The 17,269-nt window shown below is 42.5% G+C and overlaps 1 protein-coding gene across 4 annotated transcripts in view; it reads left to right on the plus strand.

The window, feature by feature from the left end:
* ASPSCR1 (ASPSCR1 tether for SLC2A4, UBX domain containing) overlaps window positions 1-17,269 on the plus strand; it is a 40,119-nt gene that overhangs the window by 11,825 nt on the left and 11,025 nt on the right. For all 4 annotated transcript variants that reach the window (XM_040081504.2, XM_040081501.2, XM_040081502.2 and 1 more), the window contains 8 exons: window positions 4,336-4,393; window positions 5,193-5,266; window positions 6,059-6,476; window positions 10,969-11,108; window positions 12,450-12,531; window positions 13,355-13,421; window positions 14,199-14,261; window positions 14,550-14,602. In XM_040081504.2, the coding sequence (XP_039937438.1) occupies window positions 4,336-4,393; window positions 5,193-5,266; window positions 6,059-6,476; window positions 10,969-11,108; window positions 12,450-12,531; window positions 13,355-13,421; window positions 14,199-14,261; window positions 14,550-14,602 (955 nt within the window). The remainder of the gene's footprint in view (window positions 1-4,335; window positions 4,394-5,192; window positions 5,267-6,058; window positions 6,477-10,968; window positions 11,109-12,449; window positions 12,532-13,354; window positions 13,422-14,198; window positions 14,262-14,549; window positions 14,603-17,269) is intronic.

A 17,269-nucleotide genomic window follows, 5' to 3' on the forward strand; every position in this document is an offset into this window, starting at 1 on the left:
TGATTTCTCCTTTATAACAGAGATGTTTGCATTTTCGTTGCTCTTTCAGATTTCACAATCCATAGTTTTATTATTGTTTTTTAATGCTGGAGTACCACTCTTGATTCAGGGCATAAACTGTAATAAACTGCTAAAGCTGTGAAGATACTAGGATATGTTGCATCACCTTTCTTTTACACAAACCTGTTTGAAGTTGTTACTGCTAGAGATGTGTATGTCAAGCCTGGATGATCTTGATCCTCAGTATTTCTGTGCTGCAGTTCCCTGTAGTGCGGGAGGCTCTTTCTTATGCGTTGCTGCTGCTTTTGAGGCTTTCTGTTGTGCAAGTTTTTCAAGGAAGTGCTGGAGCTCTTCCTTGAGCAGGTTAATGTGGAATCTTCAAAAGACTCATTAGATCCTGTTTAAATGGAAGAATTTCTGGTTTTCCATTTATTGAATATGTACATGGGTTAGAAATCTTATTATTTTAGTCCAGTCTACATTGAGTGCTACCTCTTGTCTTTAGCTTTGATTTTAAAAGGCTGTATTGTTTTGAAATGTCAAGCTAATGTTTTCTCAAAGAAAGGCACTTCTTTTCTTATTTTCATGGTTTGGAAGAGGAAGCATTGAAGCTGTGACAGCCATTCTGTTTTTAATCACGGACCAGGTCTACAATGTAGCATTTATTCATAAGTGAAGAAAGAGTATTCATGTAGAGATGAAAGAATTATTTTTCTTTTAGCTGAGGAAAGAGGTAGGACAAAAAGCGCGGGTGTAATCTTCCTGAGTCTTTTAAGTCCCCTCTTCTCCCTTACAACGCCCTCTGTGAGGAGGGAAATGCCTGTTGCAGTTTGAGGACTGCTAGACTAGTGGGAGGTGGTAATTATTGACAATGACAACCTTCGTGTGGCCTTTTCACATATTAATTGATTGTTTCTTTGGTTTAAATTTTGAGCTTTTCATAAAATTTTGCTCTTTCAAAGTGGTTTTATTGGTTACAGGTCATTGTAATACTGCTAGTTAATATACGTGTTGCTCTTCTTAGGCATCTAACTGCTGCTAAGTATATATAACTTCAGTTCAGAGCACAGCTGCTATTTTCTGCCCCCTGGAAGCTGAGTTCAGATGTTTGGATGGACTTTGCAATCTTGGTTAAGTTCAGTAAGCAGCAAAGGTGCTGTGTGTGATTTGGTCACAGAACAAGCTGGATCTACAGCCATCTGTATGGATTTAATGGGTCGGGTTGCTGTTGAATGTGTTTTGATTCAGTTGACTTAAACTAGTCAGCTAATTGTTGATGTTTGTTGAATCCTTCCTTGGACTTTCCAACTGGAGATGTTTTCCTGGAATGCTCAGCCGCTCTAAGTGCGTGAGGGGAAGTATTCTAAATCCACTGGAATTTCCCCTGGGTTTCCAGCATGCATCTTGGCTAATTGGGTCTGAAGAAGGTCTGGAAGCTATTGTAGGGCTGCTCCTCCTCTCAGCGTGCGGCAGTCCTTGCACAAGATGTTTACAGGCCCTGTCAGATCACTACATGAAGGAATCTAATCTGCTTGCCGTTCCCCTTCTGAAGAGCAGCACATCAAAGAGAGGACACTATGTTTGATGTGTGTGCTTGCCTCAGTGGGTGCATGTAATGGATTAGCAGCAGCTGGAGGAGGAGCCCGCAGCTTCCAAGAGTTAGACAAAAATAAGTCTCTGGGGATCTTTGCGTGGAGTCTGTGCTTCAGACCCTGGTTGAGGGCACAATGTTGTCTGCCCTATGAGCAAGAAGCCTGCATTTCTGTCCCCCACTCTTCCCTGCCTTGCAGCTTCAGCAGTTTATGGGCTGTTGTCCATAAAACAGTTGCACTTTGGACACTCAGAGACATCTTTGATAGTCATTATGATTCTTCACTGCTTCTATGGGATCATTCATTTGATTCAGATATTTTCTATACATTTTTAGAAGACTTTTCAAAGAGTTGCTTGGATAGAAGTGGAAAGCATTTTTTTGGAAAGTGAATGAAACTATGTTCTATAAGTCAAACTGGTGTCCTCTCCTATTGGTCTTTGGTGAGGACACGATCCATTGTGCTTAAGATTTTTTTTTTTCCTCCTAAATGTTTTGTCATCCACCTTTTCTGACAGATAGCAGCTTGAAGTTTAAGATTTTATTCCCTGGGCTGTTCTTGTCAGCTAATCTTAGTTGGAAGCAAAACCTATTGAAAATAAGGTGTGGATGAGTGTTTTTCCTGGATTGTCTGGAGAAGTCTGAGTGCAGTAACCTGCTATGGTGTGCTAAAGGCACTCTGGTGATCTTTTGTTCCAGTTCTCCAACTGAGACAAGATTTTTTTTTTCCTGCCTCTCATCATCAGACATTGACCTTGGGAATTTCCTCAGATATTGCTGCCAGTAGAGTGAGGGAGGTTGGAGCTTGGGTCTCATATCACAAGACAATGTTCTTTTGTATGAGTAACTTAATCTCTTGATTCCTGCAGAGCATTGCATAGTGCTTTTTGTTCCTGAAAGAGAATAACTAATTTCAGAATCATAAATGGAGGCAATCCTATCCTAGTGTTGGTTTGCTTGTTCACCTTGAGTCAGAGAGTTAACTGTGTTTCATGATCTGAGACTTGAATATAGTGTTTTGGATGCTCTGGTGTGTCTGTTACTTTCTGCACAGTGGGATTTATGGTAGTGACTGGGAGAAGTGTTCTGAAGTAGCAGTCTTACAGTCTTGGTACTATGAACCCCTTGGAATATGTTGCAACTGGTCTGGAAGTAGTTCTCAGCTGCTGACTTTCCTAAAATAGACCTGACCCTCAGGACTGGTTTTGTAGCCTGCTCTATTTGGATTTGCTCTACCTCTGGGTTTCCTTGTGAGCTGCCTTGTCCCATACCACCGTGCTGTTGCAAGCTTTTAACCATTTGATCAGGATGGCATATAGACCACTACAATTAAACCAGACATCTCAGTTTTGGTTTGTGCTTAGCAGATTTGGTCCCTCACATCCTTCAACTGGAAACCGTTGATGTTCTCTGGCTCTTGAGAATTACTCAAAGATTGAGTATCATAATTTTCTAGTGGTGCTCTTGATCCTGAGTGAGTGAGTGAAACTTCTGAAAAAATGCTTTTGAGAATTCAGCCAGGTATATCTTTCCAAATCAGCACTGTCTTAGGGGGGGCAGTGTTTTCCTGGTCACCTCTTAGATTGACATGCTTGGTATGAGAAGCAAAGTATTCTCCTCAGTCTCTTGCTTTACAGCATTCTTATCTGATTTCAGTTTGACTTTCACTTTGCTGAAGGTGGAGACCAGTGTGACAGAGCTTCTTCGGGTGATGAATGTAATGCTCTCACTGGTTCCAGTGCTTCAGCGTAGTGTACTGGTTAATTCTGTACGGCTTTTTACTTTTCTGTAGACATCTGAGGTTTTCTTGCTGAAGGTGTCAATCCTTTTTTTCCTCCTCTTTTGAAGTCATATCGTCTTGGCTGGATGAGAACTGAGACTTGCTGTGATAGGCTGTGATTGTACTTTCCCCTGTCCGACTTTCGTATTTGATCAAGCGAACATATAATAAAGCTTCTCTTTTACTGGAATGCCTCAGAATTGCTTACCTAGAGGAAAATGGGAAGAGTAGCATTTTACTGGATTTTCCCCATCTCAATGCTAAGGGTCCTTCACTTTTGTCTTCCTCTGCAGGTGGGCTGTTGGGAATTTGCATCATTGCTCATATGTGTCCTACATCACTGAAATGCTTAAATATGGGTTGATTTTCACTTTGTCTACAGTGGCAGCCTTTCATTTGGCTTTACTTTTTTTATGGTCTCCAGAATTTGAAAGTTTATGCTCTGTGTTTACTTTCTCTTTTCTTTTTTAAAAACTATACTAAGACAGACAAGTTTCTTGTCCTTAGTTGATCTGCTTTAGAGTGGTATTTAATTTTGTTTGTTGCTGTGCATATGTGAAAAGAAATGGACCTCTCCCCAGTAAAAGTTCAGTCTAAACCATAATGAAGTTTTAAACTTGGATTAAAAAGAGCAAATATAACTAAGTAATGTTTCAGATTGGATACTGAGGCACACGAACAGTGATGAGCTAAATTTATCTAGTAAGATTAGCTAATTTCAGGATTTACTTTAATTATTTCTTTGTTTTTAAACTTTTGGGCTGTGTTTAAGAAAAAGTGAATGCATTGAAGCAAATTGTTTACCTAACATCTAATAGTGAACTATCCTGTGTTCTGTGAACTCCACGGAGAAACATGGAGGACAGTGTTGGCAGCTGATTTCACTTTGTACTGTTACTCTCTGCTGGTTTTGGAGGGGGTAGGCTGTTCTGCAGATGCTGCAGTGTTTTGCTCTTTCTTGCAGGGAGTTGATGGAACAGCACAGTGAATTGTCTCCAGTCTGTATTTACATGCGAGATGAGGTAAGGCAGCAAAGGCTTCTCAACTGTCTCATGTCCCTAAAACATAAGAAAACTTAGCTGTGTTTTCCAACCTGGAAAGCGTTTCTTTTGAACTTTCTTGAGAAGGGAAGTAGAAAAATGTTGGTCTTGTCAAAGCATGACATGTCTGTATGGAAAAAAGCTCTCTTGGAACATAACCTTGCGCCATTGAGACCTCTGAGCCCATAAAATGAGCTGAATGACCTATTTGTGTTTTTCTTTCCAACTTCTTTTAAAGCTTGAGTCAAAACAGTGTTTTCATTTTAGTAAATATTTGCTTTTCTGTGTTTTGATCTTTTGCTATTAATGTTTTGTTAAGTATTTTGTATGTGGATATTATGGAATTTGCTCTCCCTAGCTGTCCCCTTTACTTCCCACTGACCTCTGTGGACAGATCGTCTTTATTCTGGAATAGATCATTACAGATGGATAGGAGTTGTATGTAAGGAAATCGTCTGTCTTGCAGGTCTGTGATGTTGCCTGTCATTTAACTTCTGACTTAAAAGTACCTTTGCAGTAGTTGAATCCCACTTGGATGTGCGTATGGGATGAAAATACATGTAGGTCATCTTCCACTGAGATGATTTAATAAGCTCTGAATTTGGTAAAACAGTATAGGTTGATACAGATGGATTCAGGTCTGATTTCCAACTGCAGGAGTGTGTTTTCCCCTGTATCTTGTGTTGTGTTTCTTTGGTTATAGGCTTCTTTCTATACAGAGATTTACATGCTTTTCTGGGGAATCAGAGGCCATAATTACTCTCCTTTGGTTTTGTTGCAGATATCAGGAAAAGATGCCCTGGAGAAGACAACACTAAAATCACTTGGCCTGATTGGAGGCAATGCCATTGTCAGGTTGGGAGAAGCAAAGTTTGGCCTCTTTATTTTCTCTTTCCACTCTCTTGGTGAATTTATTTTGTTTCAAGTACCAAAAGAAACACAAAGAAAAAGAAAAAAAGAAGTCATAGAAAAAAAATGCCAAACTAAAACATTGCAGCACTCAGAAATTATTGCATTTGCTTGTTTATCTCAAACTGCTGCCCAGATGTGCTTCACACAGCAGCAGATGCTGGCACTGACCAGTCATGTGCAGATTAAAAGAGCTTGTTTGTTTATTTCTTTTATTTCCTTTTTTTTTTTTTTTTCCCTTTCTCCTTTGAGTGGAATAGACAATTCAAAGTTAAAAGTCTCTCTGAGAGGGCAATCAGCTACCACTTCATTCTTCTCAGCTCTGGATCTCAGGCACTTAACTCCCAGCCTCATCAGGCCCTGCTGGCTTTTGGGATGTGAGTTTGGGACAGGGGCAACCTTTCTGTGATCTCCTGGCCAGCTCTTTGCAGTATATACAGAAGGCAGGAGTGACTAGAAGCTATGCTTTACAACTGACTGCTGTTTTTCTCACGAAGGCAGTTTTCTTCCAGAGGAGCAGGTCCTTGTTCTGTTGTTTTGCACAACCCCCTGACCCTCTACCCCACACTTTACAGCAACTGGAGCTTGTTCTCTGTAAGCATCTGGAAGAAGAATGTTGTTAAATCAGGGTGTATTTGAGGCATCTGTGTTCTTTGCATCATGGACACGTTGAGAATAGGGAGGGTAGTACTCTTAGGATTGTGATTTTATTTTTATTCCTTTGGTGTCTTCTTTAAGAGTTGTCATGAAGAAATGCAGTTCATCTGGTGGGGAGGAAGTTGTGGGTGCCACGGTGCCTTGTAATGAGCCAACAGTGAGGCAAGGCTCTATGGAAGAAGCAGTGGATGTGCCTCTACCTCAAGCAAGCACCTTTCCAAAGGACTTGGAGCACAGGGACGCGGCTATATCTTTAAACAGCTGCACGCACAAGCAAGACTCAATTAAAGATTCTCATGCTGGCTTGGAGGAGCTATGGCATTCCCCAGAGCCTGAGCCTACCCCATTTGTCCCTTTTTTTGGAGATGGAGAGCACCTGGGGGACTCTCCTGTAGCTGTACCATCTTCAAAGCTGCCAACAACTGTTTCCAGCCCTGGAGGCCCTTCTAAGCCAAAGAAGTCTAAGAACAGCCAAGAACTGCAAAAGGAGCAAGAACAGGTAAGGGAAAACGTGTTTGCTGTTTGGGCAGCAAGGTTTTTTTTTAATACTGCCTTGTCTGAGGCTGCACTCCCACGAGGGAAAATATCTTTCTAGATTTAGGACTTTTTCTCTGTGTCACAGGATTAGGTGCCTTGATGACATATAGTTCTGCCTGAGTTCAGAAAGAAAGTAGGAAGGATTTGAGTTTAAGAATTTGCTGTCCAGCGGCAGGCAAAACTTTGAATCTCTAGGTATGTTTGATAAACAGTTCAAATATAGGCAACACAGCTGCATTAAATCACAGAAGATTCAGAAGATCCTACACCTCAGTGCCTCAGATTTCATGAACAAATGCTCACTTTGTTACCTGAGCCCTGTGACTTAATTTTCTTAGTATTGCAGATGAAGCAGAAACTTTCCATCATTTTCCTTATGTATTTCTGCTTGCTTATGGAAGTGTTTTCTGTTTTAATCTAAAACATCTTGCTTCTTAAATAGTCTACCTCTCCGTAAGTATTTCCCAGAAAGACAGATTGCACATCTCACCATTGCTGGTGTCTTTGAAATAGAACTGTTTGTTAAAATTAAAAGTGCTTGAGCCCACTGATGGCTGAAAAGTGCTGTGATGCCGTCCCAGAGTGACCTGGGAATGACACTGAAGTGTGTTTTCTGTAGGGCAGCTGTATAGAATTGGATGCCTTCAGGAAGGTTGGGTATGTCTGGCAGGTAGCATAACATGAAGTACTGGAGGCATTCAGTTAATAATTTACTCTTTGTTATTATGCACTGAGAGTTTCCCATTCTGGATTCTCAGTGAGCAGCTCTTTTCTTGCTCCTTTGGCTCGTCACTGGGGCCAGCTTTCATGTTCAGAGATCCCCTTTGTTGTTTCCAACTCTTTGGTACCTCCTAGAGTTGGAGGTTTGAATCTCCTCTGGTCTGATCCAGCCAGGATTGAACAATAGAAAGCTATAAGTAGGAAAGAAGGATGCCTGGGGAGCTTCAAAAGGAGCTTAGTTCAGGAGGAATTTAGCAAGATTGTGGATGCTTTCACGTTGATGTAGAGACTGTACCTCAGTTGACTTCTTTGTGGTTGGAGCCTATTTTTAATGAGTTCTGAACTGTTTAGGAACAGAAGCCAGACCCTGGAAGGGCTCTGGAGCAGTTATGAACTGCACAAGTAGTAGAGGCTATGCCAACCTGCAGTGGTGAATATTTCGGTATATTAGAAACATGTTTGGGTCTCTCTAATCAGTGTTATTTAACCTTTTGGAGCAGACCCTTAACCTGGAGAGTTACACAGTCGGCTGGGCGATTTGTCCAGTTTCACGTGTTGCTTGGTTCAGTTGCACTCTTGTCTGAGAGATTTGGAAAGGAGAGGTTTCCATTGTGTCTGGGAAGGGAGAAGTGCAAGGGTTTTTGGTGGTATCCTTCACCAGTCTTGTTGCCCACACTTCCATGTGCACTGGTGGGAGAGGCAGAGCTCCGTCATTCCATTGACTTCACAGCCTGCTGTGGAGCTGTGCTTTTGAGCATGGCTTGAGTGGTGGTGACTGAAGGACTCACATGGGCTGATATCTTCCTCAGAATTGCAGTCCAGTTCAAACCATTTCTGCGGCCAGCCGCCCTTCCGCTCTGAGAGCAGCTTTGGAAGCAGCTGCAGATTCTGTTGGGGGAGTTGTGTCCTTGTGTTAAACAGCATGTGATTTTGACGGCTGCTTTCAAGCCCTTTGATCTCTGGTACTTTTGCTGCTGATTGATTACATTTTGTTCCCTCCTCCACTCCTGCCATCTTCCACTCTCCTCACAGCAGCAACAGCCAAGTTGGGCTAGCCACATGGCATCTGCTTTTTGTCCTTTTTCAGTCCTGAGGAAAAAAAACCCAAAACAAAACAAATTATTTTTAAACATCAAAGGTCCATTTTTGTAAAAGAATCTTCCCATTAATGCTTTGCCTGTGTGTGGTTTTTGAAGCTGAAGGAGGCTGGATAAAATCTGTGCTGGCATCCCTTAGTTTCTTGGGCTAAAGATGGTTTACAGACAGCTGCAAGCTGACTTTGATGTCAGAATGTTAATTATTAGAAGGTAACTTTAAACCAGATTCACCATGAGATTAGAGGTCCCAGAGGTGGTGGGGAGGAAGTGGGTCTCTGGGGAGAGTTTGCTGCTGTGGAAAGCACAATTACCACTATTTCACTTAAATCATAAGAGTTTTCCTTAGCTTACCTGCTTCCCTGGGACCAGGATGGTGACCACAGAGTGAACTGCATTCTTCCTGACACCTGGCTTTGTCGCATTGGCTGCACTTATGTAGATGTTGCTGCGAACATACGGCTTCAGCCTCGTGGTGAAAAGTGCCTGACATTTCAGCTTTGGTAGAAGAATAGACTTTGAAGAAGGAAGGTGCCAAACCTTAGCACAGCATCTTTGGCTCCTGGAAGAAGTAGGACAGCAAAATGTGCTGCTTGCTTTCCTCCAGTTTATATAATGGAAAGTAGAACATCCATGTGATGACCATTTATTGCTACAGGAGATGGTTATCTTTTATCACAGTTGCAGGAAACACTGTGTGTCCAGTGGGCTGCGAAGTGGGTTAGTATTCCTGGAGTCTCTTTTGTAATTGTTGCGGGAAGTTAATTTTTGGATTCTGTCCGTGCTTTAGGATTGTTGGAGCCCACAGCAAGGAAGAGGAGTGAACACTTAGGACTGGAATATGTGTCTGCCTTGTGCCATCTTGTGATTGCCAATGCCTTGGCAGATGCCATTAGCTGTCACCGTAATTTGGATAGGGGCTGGCCCTTTCCTGTGGAATCCCACTGCTGTTGGGATTAAAGTCCTTGTTAGAGCCAATACTAAACAGTAACTTTAGGATTTGCTAATGCAGACTTCAGAGTTCTCTCCATTGTATCCTAGCGCCCTTCACAACGTGCCATAGGATATGCCTCCTCAGCCATGTGGGTTTGGGCTTTTTCAGAAGACATCTTCTTTCACTACGTGTTTAGAATGAAATGAAACTCAAGCCTGTTTGAGGAGATTAAAATACACCGGGTTCTTGGGGAGACCTGATTAATTCTTCTCTGGCCTCTTGACACGGATGTGCCATCACTGGAGCATCAGTGGTGGGATCACGGTGCAGCCTGCTTCTTCCCTGCAGATGGTCCTGGGCACTTGGGGTCCTTCGTGCAGCACTGGCACCCCCGCCCTGCCCCGGCCAGCCCGGGGAAAGCTGCAGGCAGGCTCCTTTACCCGCTCGTTAGGGCTGACCCTGCTCAACTTTCTAAAAGTAGCTGAAGGTCCCACCCACACAACCTCGATCTTTTAATTTCTCAAATTACCCTTTAGTGCCCACAAGTAGAGTGAACATTGCCTTGTAATTTGTGTTAGCTTTAGACAACTGAGAAGACTCCTGTTCCCAAGTGGCCAGTGGCTGGGGGAGGGATGAGTGGATGGAGGGAGGACATCCGGGTGTTAATTAGCATCGTAAAGAGTGTATTAGAGAATGAGGGGGGAAGAAATGGGCAGCGGGTTCATTCACAGAACCTGTGGCATTGTTAAACTGGCAACTGACTAGGAAGAAATGCTGGATTAACTACCAAAATTTTTGTTCCTCGTGAGCCTCTTCAGCCATGAGCTGTGCCCTCCCTGCCTCTCCTCTAGCCTTCAGTATGCTGTTCTCTATGTTTGCAAGCTTTTTTCTTCAAACAGTTTCAGAATTTGAAAAGTTTGACTTGTTTGAGAGCCAGGAGGTGTAACTGCCTCTTGTGTGCTTGACTCTGGCCGTGGTTTGTATTCACATGCAGGCACAGCTGCTGCTTTGAGCAAAAGAGAGAGTAGCCAGCACATAACCTTTCCTGCGGAGGGATCCGTTAAACTCCTGCTGCCTGCAGAGATGGCAAATGCTCTTAATTTCAGTGGTCGGGACTCCGGTTTGGGTTTTTTGGGGGATTGTGAGTCTTGGTATTGGCTTGTTTTGTTTTGTTTTTTTTCATAATTGCAGCCACAGTTCTAGGCTAGGCCCAGTTGCACTGGGAGGTTTGCCATCATGACACCCAGCTCTGGGCTCCGGAGGCTGGGGGAGCAGGCAGCCAGGCTCTCTGTGCCCTGCTGGGCAGGTGAGAGGGGTGTCTGTGTGCAGCTTGGAGTGCCGGCTCTCAGCTCTGGTAGGTAGGGAAAGTTGCCAGTAAACGTATTAAGTACCTTTATTGCAGCTGATGCCTGCAGAGCACTGCTCTCCTGCATCTGTGCGCTCTGGTTGCAGCAAAGGCTGATCTCAGGGTGAAGTACTTTGTAAGTGCAAAACAAAGGGGCGTCACTGTTTAAGGGATCTTTCTGCACACCAGAAACCAGGGTAAATTTTGAAAGGTGGGCAATGAAACCCTGCAGTGGTTTAGTTCAGAGGGCTGAACAGGTCAAAAGACAGTTTGCAAATACTGTCCTTTTTCTGTTTTTCAGGAACCTTATAAGCAAAGCAATGCATTTATAACTAATTGAAGTGCTTTTTTTTTCCTGTAGCTTGTAGAACGAGAGCCTCTTATATGTCACCTAGACCTACTGGAACAACTTCCTGATGGCCCAGAAGAGCTTCCTGATGAATTTTTTGAAGTCACGGTGGATGATGTACGGAAACGTTTGGCACAGCTGCAGAATGAGAGGCGAGTTCCCTTTCTGCTGTGAATGGGATTTGCTGTGTCCAGTTGTTGAGCAGAGTGACAGTGATCAACAGAGCTTGTTGCATTTTTGGCCAGTAAGAAACACCTTATATTCTAAGTAACAGAGTTAACCTTTTCTTAGATCTCATCAAAAAGACCAACTTAGCCACAAGTCAAGACCTGAGAATGTTTGGAACAGGCGCACACACGCACACAGCAGCAGTTATAGGAAGCTGACTAGCAATGTGTTGCACTGTTTAGGTGGCTTGCTTTCAAATATTCATGATTTCACTTTATCGAACTTCAATTCAGTAAGAACTCAGATGAAGATGAACTGGCCTTCCTGTCACAGAAGCATTTTGCTGTCTGTATGTTCCTTAAAGAAATTAATTTTGTGAATGTATTTAATTTCAAGTGGGTCAAAGCATTCTTTTAAACATTGCAATAATTCTCCAAGACTGTGGAACAGTCTCCTTTATGCTATAGCCAAGTACAAGTTGGACTTAGAGTTGATTTTTTTTTTTCCCACAGGCCACTGAGTACACAGAATATGGCCTGAAAATTGCTCTGCTGCTTGTGGTGGGTCTGGAGTATTTAGTGGTACAAATGTAGAGTCATTTGATTGGGGATTACTGGAATACAGACCCCCAAAAATACCCAATTTCCAAATTTGCTGATGCTTTCCCCTTACAGCTAGGGATAAAAATAAAGGCAAGTTACACCTCAGTTACTTGGATACAAAGAAAAAGTACTAAAGCTGAGTGTGGGATCAGTTGGGTCTAAGATAATTACTTAGGGGCAAATATGTAATTACTTTCTTACATTTATTGTTTCATCTTAAATACAAGGAGACTTATTTTGTACCCACTATTCCTCTTAATAACCGTCTACAATGCCAGTTCTTGAATGATCTGAAATTTTTAATTTTTTTTCCCCTGTTGCTAATTAATACTTCCCCTGTTGCTACTAATTTTTTGTGCTGGCATTGTTTTTCAAGTTCAGTAGCTCTTCTGCCCATGTGGATTAATCATGTCCAACCCTAGTCTCTGCTTTATTGGATTAATAAATCCATCTCTTCCTGAGTAGTTTAAGCAGACTTTCCTTTCCTCTTAGGATCTTTTCTTGCATCTGCTGTTGTGAACTTTTTAATTTGTACAATAAAAGTAATGTTATATAGTATTGTTGCTGATGCTCAGTAGTTTCAGGACGTGGGGAAAATGCTGTGAGAGATGCATTGAGCCGTTGAGCAGTTCTCATCAGCCCTGCTTGGGTCTTCTGCTAGCTTAATGAAGTAAAAATACATCATAAAATTACATACAACTTGCCTTCTTCCCATGTCTGTAGGAAACACCTGGAAGAGGCTCCACTGATGACAAAGTCTTTGAAGGAGTCCCAGCTGAAGGAGAAGTTGGAGCGTTACCCAAAGGTAGTATTTGTTCGTTTTCCAGTCCCTCTGGCTAGTCCAGACTTGGGGATTGAGTGCCTTGGGATTCAGTTGTGATCAACAGGCCCTAAAACTACTTAGAAGAACATTTTTCAAAATCCCATCCCTATTAATTGTTTGTAGGACTTGCATAACAGTTGTGCCATGTGAACACAGCTGTGCTGTAATATGGTAATATGTCACTGGTTGAGTGACAGGCAGTAGAGTTGCTTCTGTTCTGTTCCAGATGTCCCAAAACCCTTCTGCTGTGCACACATCAGTCAGTATGACTGAGCCTTCCTGCCTGCCTCTCAGTAGACATTTTGTTAGAATCTCATTGAAAGTTAAGTGATTCAATGTTACAAGTTGGATTTATTTTACTCTGTAACTATGATCCTTGTGCATTTCTCAAGTTAGGCGCTTTCTGACCAAGCTGGAAGTACAAAGGTCAGAGGTGTTTCCGGAGGATTCCTGCTGCTGTGGACATTAGGATGCCAATAAACTGTCTGCACCTGTCCATGAGGGACTGTCCTTGGTGTTTGTGCATCATTTAGCACAGGGAGCTCCTACTCTCTGAGCAAGTGCTGCTGCATTTTACATTGTAGTACTTTGACAGATGAGCTCCTGTGCCCCCTTTGAAGGCCAGACGGCCCTTGTTCCTTGAGAAGCTCAACAGCACTGTAAGCCAGGTTGCTCTTCTATCCCTGTAAACACCTTAGATTTCCCCATTAAAATAACAACAAAAAGCTTGCAGATTCTAAGCCAAGGACAGGTGTTACAGAGCAGTGATAAACCACTGTCCTAATCGACTTTGTCTCTGCTTTAGGTGGTGTTGAGAGTTCGTTTTCCAGACCGCCATGTTCTACAGGGGTTCTTCCATCCCACTGAAACTGGTAAGACCGATCACCCCTTCAGCCTGGGCAGCTGTAACTCATGGCTCCCACCATGACAGCAGAGAGTGTGTCTGAACAGGTCTTTCTGTTGCCTGACAAAGTAAGGCTGCTCTGAAAAAGCAGCAGTAGGTTGTTACACTGTCATTGTAGGGCCCCTGAATGAACTAAGAAGAGACTTTGGGCTAGTTAAGTTAGCTAAGGGCTACTTGGTGGAGATGGCAAAATACTTGTCCTTGTGTGGAAGGTGTCTCACTTGCTATCCCCTTGTGTGTCTAAATAACGTGTTACTGGGATGCATTGGAGACTTCTGTGTTAATGTGTAAAATGTTTTTGGGGAAAACGCAACACCTCCTTCCCCAATCCAAAACAAACCCCAAAAAGCAGGAAGGAGAAAAAAAAAATCTTTACCAACTGTACTAAGCGACCATTATGGCTCTGTCAGTTCACAAAAAGCAATCAGACCATCCACCAAGTAGCTCTTACTGTTATTACTGGAGATCCTCTTATTTTCAGCTGTCAGCCATGGTTACCTGCACAAACTTTTTTGGTAATTTTGTAGGCATCCTTAGATTTTTCCAAGAGACCAGTGTGTCAAAGTGATTTGTTTTGTTTGGTATTTTTTCTGCAAGAAATTTGTGATAGCAACTGTGTACTTTGGAGGAAAAGGCAGTCTCCATACCTTCTAGAGGGCATTTGTGCTGTTACAAGTTAGCCTTCTTGCCCAACATTTGAAGAACCAAATGTAATTTAGCAAACCTTTCTCTCTTTTTTCCACAGTTGGCATTTTGAAAGACTTTGTAAGAAGCCACCTTGCCGATGCAGAGTTGCCATTTTACTTGTGTGAGTGCTGTTGGTAATATTTGGCCTTACTTTACAAAGCCTGTTTCTAGCTGTGGGATGTTAATGCCTGGGAAGACCTGGGAAGGAATATCCTCCCTAAAGCACAGCTGCACCCTGCAAAGGAGGTGTATCCTGCTCCCTTAGTCACATTATGCTTCTGCCTAAGAAGCAACATCTGTGGCCATATGAATGTGTCACCCCTTCAGAGAGCAGGGATGCCTCCCATACCTGTGTTTGATGTTCTGGTTGCTAGGTGGTCCTGTTTTATAACTTGTTTTTTAACTTCAGTTGTTGCACCTCCCAGAATCATCTTGAACGATGAAAGTCTGACGCTGTTTGAGGTAAGGACTCACACATGGGCTCTGATTCTCTCTGGTTTGTGGTCCCCTTAAGCCTGCCCCAGGCTTTAGTTACTTTTAAAAGAAGCTGTATAATGCTGTGATTCCTGTAGGCTTCTGCTCAGCCAAGGCTAGCTGAACCAGGTGTTTTGGAGCACAAGCTCCTCACCAGAAGAGGTCCACCTTGTGCAGCAATAGGCAGAGGCACACTGAGGGCAGGGGTGGGGATTCTCATTGTTTGGTACACACTCGGTGCCCTACAGAGTTGGAACTGTATTTAACCTGGAATGTTATTGCAAGAGCTGAGCGTGCTCTATCTGTAGCTGGACTAGGATAGTAAGAGATGAGACTTGATGGGGACAAGGAACTGTTTTGAATTTCTACAGTGGGAGCTAGAGGCCATATTAGACAAAAATCTGACCTTTTGGAAATCACTGTGTAAGAGTTAATGTACAGTGTGCATGAATATGCATTCTCTTTGTGTAACTTTTCTCTGAAAATACTGAATTACAGATTTTCTAATTCAGATTCCTGGAGATTTTTTGCAAGTGTCAGATAAGGTGGTCTTGAAGTCCCTGGCCAGAGACTATTGGCTGTGTAGGTCACACATGTTAGGAGTGATTGAGTGATTTTGCCTGTGACTTTGCCTCAGACTCACACTGTTTAAAATGTTCTGTCATTCAGAAGTGCATCATCCCAGACTGATGCACCAGAGATCCTTCAGCCTCATGCAGTGGCAGTGATAATCCTTGTTTGATGCCCCTGAGGGAGCAGAAGGGCTGGAGTGGGAAGAGGGCTAGAGAAAGGGGCTTTTCAGGCAGCATGGTGAATTAGGTAGTGATTAGTAGGCTTCAGAAGTTGTTTGCAATGGAGTTTTCCAAGTTCCACGACTTCCTGACCGGGCCATGTGGAAGAAATACACATGCAGATGCTTTTAGATGATTGAATGTTCAGACCTGTATCTGCCTCTTGTTGATCCTCTGATGCTCGTTCTGGTCTCCCTTGTTAACTTTGGTCTGTTTTCTGAAATGTTCTAAATCCTCTGCTTACCTCCGTTCTCCCCTTGCCTGCCTCCCCAGCCCTGCAGTACTGTTCTTTTATTTTTTCTTCTTCATTGCGCTTCTCGTGTTTCTCTGGATGTCTCCTGAAACATGACTTTTTCAGTAAAACAATGCAGGAATAATTACATCTCGTTGTCTTTGAAATAAGAAAACTTATGACAGGAATTTTATTAAATTTGCTGCGTTAAAGCCTTTGTTCTGTACCTGGCACCATTGCTGGTGCTTGTTATATGTGTGGCAATTTCCCAGTTTCCTAGTTGTGACTTTTACTGTGAAATTCATGCTTCATGGCAGCTCCCTGAAACATGAAAACATGTTAAATTAGTGGTCTTTAATGACTTGGGGGTGCCTTACAGCCCAGTCTTAGGGATTTCATTAGAAATCACAACTTTGTGAAGAACCTGGTCGATTTTTAGTGTCAAGTATCTCCAGTCTACAGTGGCCTTCCGTGGACTGTAGTGCTTGCTGTAGCGCATGGCAAAGGTGCAAAGCCTTGACTTTGATACAGAACTGGGACTGTTCAAGATGCTATGCTCAAAGGTGGAAAATTCTTTGCAAATGGACTGTTTAAGGAAAAGATTTTTTTGCATTTCTCATATCCTCTCTGTCACCATGAAAGAGGAATAATGTCCAACTACGATAAAGGGTATCAAATCCAAACTTAAGATATATTTTTATCCATGCCTCATGTCATCACACCATAGTCAAATTAAACTAGTGTTTATGTTGAGAATTTGGGTATAATTAAAGGAAAATGGAAATTTTATGCAATCTGAACTATACACACAGAATCAGTACAATTACTTGCAAAATGTGGAAATCAAGTAAAATCTCATGCTTAGAATATTTTTTTAGGGATTGTAACATTACATGATGGAGAGATTATTGTCACATTAGTTCACAGTTGCATGACTTTGCATTTTTGGCTTACCCAGCTGGCTCAACGTAGGTAAATATGATGTGCAGAGAAAATCATGTGAGCTTCATACCCAGCTCAGTGAGCTCTTGCATTGATCATTATGGCTTTGGAGCAAAGTCTTAAGGTGAAGAAATCACCAGCTCATTACTGAATAACAATCAAATTGAAAACAACCTCCTTCCAAAAGCAAAGTGTTCAGAACAAAATAGAGAACGTTGCTGTGTATGGATCAGGGTTTATCTGAATGACATCCAGATCTGGTCTCGTGTCTTCAAAAGCATCTGGTGAAGTTGCAGAGAAGGGGAATGAGACTCATCAGAGGTCTGCAATGTCTCTGTCCTTTTCTTTCCAAAGAAAGACTGAGTCAGGTTAGGACTTGCCAGTCTGCATAAGATGTGACTGGGAAGGGAATAACGTGCCAAGGAGAAGCTGGAATGCGTTGAGTTCTTGTTCTTGACTATGAGTGAGTGGCATCAAGTGAGGCAAGCAGGAGCTAGAATAGATGGGAGATGGTAGTTGCTTGTGTGTCAGAAAACTGAGGCATAGAATTCCTTGTCACAGAGCACTATATACTAAAAGTATATAGTGGTTTGAGAGAAATTTGGGCAAATTCAAGGAAGATATTTAGTAAGTGTGTCTTAATATATAGAAACCTTCTCAGGAGGCTTCTAAACTGAAAATTATGCTAGC

Source organism: Hirundo rustica, chromosome 18 (assembly GCF_015227805.2).
Source record: "Hirundo rustica isolate bHirRus1 chromosome 18, bHirRus1.pri.v3, whole genome shotgun sequence".
Classification (NCBI taxonomy): Eukaryota; Metazoa; Chordata; class Aves; order Passeriformes; family Hirundinidae; genus Hirundo; species Hirundo rustica.